Genomic DNA, 6,000 nt, shown 5'->3' with positions numbered 1-6,000 from the left:
CTTTTCAAAATCCAGCTTACCATACCTTCTGGATAAAGAGGAGAAATGTAGTTTTGAAAAAGGTTTTTCTATTGTTGTTGAAGCTAGACTAGTGCTTATTGCTTTAATATTTCTACAAGAACTGATTTGTGATTCACCTAAAACGTGGTATACAGTTATAAACAAACTGGAGTCCAAGTTCCCACAGTAAAAATAAAATGGGAAGAGAAAAAAATCCATAGCATCATTCTAGGGCTACAGTATGTAATGGAAATCACAGAATAACGCCAGCAAAATGTAAGTCAGAGTAAGTTCTCTGGGCTGTTAAATTCTGCATTAATGTACCCCTTCCTACCTAATCTGAGCAACTTATGCAATGTCCTACCTGTGGCTGAAATTGAGGAACAGGAGGGCCTGGCATGCCTTGAGATTGCTCATCCATTGTTTCAAATCACAACACTTTCAAGTGACCTGTACAAAAATATGAATGACCTTTATAAAAAAGACGATACAATCAAATATTGTTGAATATAACCTTCCTCTTTGGTTTTATTTCTATAGCATCATTAGCTTACACAGGCAGGACAAAGGACTTTACCATCTATTTATATAGCTGGTATGTTTTGTTGTTTTTGTTTTTCCACTGATGTTATGTTTTTTGAAATATTAATGTATTATATGAATCCCCCCCCCCTTTCCCCTCTGCTATTATGTATTGTATATTTTTCTTTGCTGTAAGTTGCTTGGAAACCTTTGGGTGACAAGCGACTAACAAGTTGTTGTTGCTATTGTTGTTGTTACAGTGTCAGACCACAGAAATGTATAAGCAGGAGGGAAATGTGTGCCCCTGAAGTTACATTTGCTTGGTTCAAGTAGGGAAAGATGAGGATTAAGGGGTTAAACTAGGTAAAGAAAGGGACCCCTGACCATTAGGTCCAGTCATTCTGGGGTTGCAGCGCTCATCTCGCGTTATTGGCCGAGGGAGCCGGCGTACAGCTTCCAGGTCATGTGGCCAGCATGACTAAGCCGCTTCTGGAGAACCAGAGCAGCGCACGGAAATGCCATTTACCTTCCCGCCAGAGCGGTACCTATTCATCTACTTGCACTTTGACGTACTTTGAAACTGCTAGGTTGGCAGGAGCTGGGACCAACTAGCTCACCCCGTCGCGGGGATTCGAACTGCTGACCTTCTGATTGGCAAGCCCTAGGCTCTGTGGTTTAACCCACAGCGCCACCCACGTCCCTCCTAAGGGGTTAAACTAAGAGGTAGCCTATTATGTCCTTATACATTCAAGTCAATTGTGTGACATGAAAATACTCTTTACGTCAGAGCTTTATAAACTTTTCATGTTGGTGACACACTTTTAGACATACATCATTTTGCGACACAGTAATTCAGTTTTGCCTCATTTCGTAATTCAGTTTTACTAGCAAACCGGAGGTTAAGCTAACCCCTTTCTAGCCCTAGGAGGAGCGTGGGGAGCGTTTGTGCGATACACACAGACACATTGCAGCCGACACACTAACATGTCGCGACACACAGTCGCGACCACTACTTTTTAAGTGGTCAACCATCTGAGGGCAAGTTCACACATGAATGCTCATGAATCAATAAAATCAACACTTGCTCGACAAGTGATTTTCAATCTTTTCAGACCCACAACCCACCTTTAGCCCTAACATGAATTTGGGGACCCATTTATTTATTTATTTATTTTTAAAAACCATATAACTGTATATAACATACAACTGTATAGCAATAGTGCTGCTGCTGTGACCCACTTAGGTGAGGCTGCAACCCAACTCACCAGCTGTAAACCAATGTAAAAGACAGTCACAGATAAAATAACTCCCCCTCTCTCTATATATATTACTCATTTTCTATCTTTTTTAAATAAATAAAAAAACAACCCAAAATCAAAAACCAAAATTCCCTTTAAAAATCCTTTTCGTCAAATGCGCATTTCCCAGGAGCAAAGTGTAAGAGAAGATTAGGACTCATTTTAAAGAAAGAAAATTGACTACATTTTGTAGCCTGTCATTTTCTCTCAACATCGCTGCTTCTATTCATGTAGGTCTGAGATCAGAATCAAATGTGAAAGCATTCTGATCGATATAAAAAACAGCTAGCTACAAAGAACAAAAAAGCTTCTCTACAACCCCTTATTAAAACAAAACCAAAAATGCAAATATTTTTAACCTAGAAACGCTGAAGGAGTCTATCCAATTGGGAAACAGCATCAAAAGGAAAACACTTTTTAACAGACAAGTTACTTTAAAAAATAAAATAAAACTGTTTCCTAACCCAAAGTTTTGGACATAGTGTAAATCATCTTACTTCTTTAAATGTCAGTTTTATGCTTTTTCTCTTTCCAGGAGTTTTTAAGCTGTGGAAATCGTTCAGAATAAGGTAACATCAATATTTTGCCCTTTTAACTCTTAAACCAGAAGCAAAGCTTTTCTACAGAACTGTTCTTATTGGTCTTTGCCCTTTGTTGAATATTGGCAATAAAACTGCTCCATAGCAAATGCTTTTCCCATCTACTTTGCATCTCAAAAACAAATGTCGCTAGCATTTTTACAATGAATTGAGTAGCACACATCTTTAAGATAATAGCTGGTACAGAAGCTGAATTTACCATCCATACAATCCAGCTTCGTTATGCATTATTTTTGTCCTGGCTGTCATGTAACAGTTTTTAATTCAATTAACAAAATCTCTTGTTTAAATATTTTCCTCCTCTTAAAAAAAAATAAAAAAATATCAACTTTCAAACTGCGTGCTGAGAAACCCCACAGGTTCTCTGGAAACTTATCAGACGATCATTCAATTAGAACATCATAACAGAGTAACTTTCTTAAAAGTCACTGAATAAGCAAAACACTATCAGATAGGTTTTCAAACACATGGTTCACTCTGTCAGTCATGGAGGTCAATGGTGAGTCCAACAAGCCTGGCTAAAATCCCACATGTACTGGGAGACCACACCTTAAAAGTGACCCTAGAATTTCCTCTAATCTAAAGAGGTTCTGTTACAGATAAAGAGGGCATTCAAGTGGTGGGGGGGCAAGGAATCAAAATGGAAAGTGTTCTTGAAGGTCAAGCTATGGTTTCCAATGCTCTTATTTCAGACTTTTTGGAAATTAGTGCATCCCATTCAGACATACTGCTTCACTTGCTCAGTGCCTGCTAAATAAGAAGGAATAGGTAAGGGTAGCAAACATTGGGTTCAGACTCGGCAAAACCAAAACTTTTAAAATTAATTCTGCCCACTTATTCAAAGGCTGGAAGTGACAATCTCTCAAAGGACATCCTGTGTATACCCTCTTATCCAGGGCAGTCTCGAGCAGGTCGGCCGCCCTGGCGCTGAGGGGCGGAGATCGCTCCGGCGCCCCCGCCCTCGCAGGCCGCAGCATGCTTTCCAGCGCCCTGGCGCACCGCGCCACCGGGGTTCTACCTAGAGCCGGCCCTGCTCTTACCTATATATATATAGGTATACAGGGCTCCACTTTTCTACATAACCGCTTGACCAATCGTCCTGAAATTTTGACACAACGATCCAGGCCACTCCCCGAGTGTTGTTTGAAAAAAAACCACACATCTCACACCTCCACAGGTAAAAACCTGTTTTTCAACAAAGTAAAACAGCGCCCTCAAGTGGATTTCCTCCCACAGTACACCCCCTCCCTTCCTGTGAAATCTACACCACACCCACAAACCAAATAATGACATCACCAACCAAGCAACTGAAACCACCAAGGCGGCCATTACCAGACGCGTAGGCCCCTGCCAGGCTGCTAGGCCCGCACTAGGCCGGGGGGGGGGGAAGAGGGCGAGCGCCTGGATCGCAGGTCGCAGCACAGTCTTTGTTTTATGTAGGCCCTTGCCAGGCCGCCAGGCCACCACTAGGCCTGGGGGTGAGAGGGCAAGCACATGGATCGGAGGCCGCAGCACGGCCTTTGTTTTATGTAGGCCCCTGCCAGGCCCCCAGGCCCCCACTAGGCCCGGGGGGCATAACCCACAGCAACACACTTGGGGACACGGCAAGGGGTTTTTACTTTAAAATTTAGCGGGCGTTGTGTCACATGCGAAGCTCCGGCAGCCATTTTTAGTAAGGGCAGTCATGCCCCTTTTAACCTACGCTTTATACTATGACTGATTGCAAGCCTCTGTGTCTTTAAAAAACAACCATGCGCTTTCTCTCCCCAGTTTAAGTCCTCGGATATCTGCAGTGGCCACCCCCACCCCCCACCCCATTTACAATCTCCTACCTTCCCCTTGCCACTTCCTGGGTTTTTTATGGAACTGAACAGCTCGGGTGCTTTGGAACTCGCCTTCTGTTGCTACGGGGCTGTGGGTTTTTGCTATTTGATCCCCCCCCCCAGTCAGGATTATTAAAGTAGTTCTCTAGGTTCTCTGGGTCACCTACTCCAAAATTAGAAAATCCAAATAACAAAACACACACAAACCAAAACACACAACAACGCCCAAATCATACAATACCCACCAAAATAAATGACAACCCAAAAAATAAAATTAAACAATAATAATTTCTGCTTCCCATGTTCTTATTTTAAAAAATAATAATCTAAAAATATAAAAATGTTCACGATGCGTGCGCAGGGGCCAATGTATGGTGATACAGGGGGGAGGGGACAACACTCCCCGGGGGAAACAGAGGGAAGGGTGTCCTACCGAAACACAGGGATGAGCCAGGGAGTTGGAGGGAGGAGGGGTGGGATACATCATGGATCGGGACAGGGTGGGGGGAATCACAGGGATGACCCACAGCAATGCGTGGCTGGGCCAGCTAGTTACTTTATAAATGGGGAGGGGTTTACCAATAATCTCATAAACATTATTGTACCCTTCAATTCCTAACTGACAGGAACACCAAAAATTTAGTAGAACACCTAAAACACAGAAAAAACTGAAAGTGGTGATAAGATCCAAATATTGCTGGCAGCGACATTTTTTTCCACAACGCTTGGCAAACACACTGTTATTTAGGATGCATGATGAGGTCAATGTTGGCAACTCCTTGCAAGATCCCAACAAGTTTTTGAACACAAGGCTCAAAAATACAAAGAAGTCTTAGTGCAGTAATACTACATTGGAAAAAATCTCTGTCTAGGCAAGTCTGCAAAAAAGAGAATTTAAATGCCCAAGCAGTCTGCAGAGGAATTTAAGGCCACAAGTGTCTTAAACTATGATGTGGATATCACTAATTGGATCTGATACCTTATTATGTAAGCTTGCAGTAATAATCTCACATTTCTTTTAAAAAAATTTAATCAGGAAAGAATGACACCAGTGTAGCATAGCAGAACAGGTGCTCGATTTTGGGGGCACCTGGGTTCAAATCTTTGCTTAGCCATGATGCTACCTGGGAGTCCTCCAGCAAATTTCTCTTGGCCTGACCTACCAGACAATATTACTGCTGGCATAAAATAAGATAACCCCATGTGAACTCCAACATAAATCTTACAATATTATATGTCTGCCACTAATAACATAGCGGAAGACTATACACATAGGGAGTTTGGACAATTCATCTCAATTTAAGCTGAAACATGTATGCACCTGTTGCTTGCATGCACACCAAGTGTTGAAGTTTGCTTACTAGCTCAGCTTATTCCAAAGATGTTAACCATAGTTTCCCAGATGAAACAGGAAGCTATGAAAGACTTCCTGGTTGGTTGGTTGGTTGGTTGGTTTGCTTCCTTGCTTGTTCATGTGAAAGGAGGGGCAAAAGTCCATGCTCAGCAAGAAGGCCCATTAATATCTCAGCTAATTACACGTTTACAGATACAATTCTTTTAAATTTCTGGTTTAGATACAATACAAAATAGAAAGGAAGAACTTGTATAGACACAGAAGGCAACAAAATTAATTCTCACCATTTAGCTGTATTTTTAGCATTTAATAGATGATTTCAATTTTCTGCTATAAAGAGGAAGACTAATATTTGAACGAAACAACTATCTGTTGACTCCTCTACCTCCTCTGCATTATCATAC

The 6,000-nt window shown here is 41.8% G+C and overlaps 1 protein-coding gene across 5 annotated transcripts in view; it reads right to left on the bottom strand.

Moving 5' to 3' along the window:
* Positions 1-6,000, bottom strand: part of NEK7 (NIMA related kinase 7) — an 83,509-nt gene that overhangs the window by 58,054 nt on the left and 19,455 nt on the right. For 3 of the 5 annotated variants that reach the window (XM_035121370.2, XM_035121366.2, XM_035121365.2), the window contains one exon: positions 365-450. The exons of the other annotated variants lie outside the window; for them this stretch is intronic. In XM_035121370.2, coding sequence (XP_034977261.1) covers positions 365-421 — 57 coding nt within the window. In that variant the 5' untranslated portion in view covers positions 422-450. The remainder of the gene's footprint in view (positions 1-364; positions 451-6,000) is intronic. 5 annotated transcript variants of the gene reach the window in all.

This window comes from Zootoca vivipara, chromosome 7 (assembly GCF_963506605.1).
Source record: "Zootoca vivipara chromosome 7, rZooViv1.1, whole genome shotgun sequence".
Classification (NCBI taxonomy): Eukaryota; Metazoa; Chordata; class Lepidosauria; order Squamata; family Lacertidae; genus Zootoca; species Zootoca vivipara.
The sequence above is the reverse complement of the archived record's forward strand: the minus strand, read 5'-3'. Positions and strand labels throughout refer to the sequence as shown.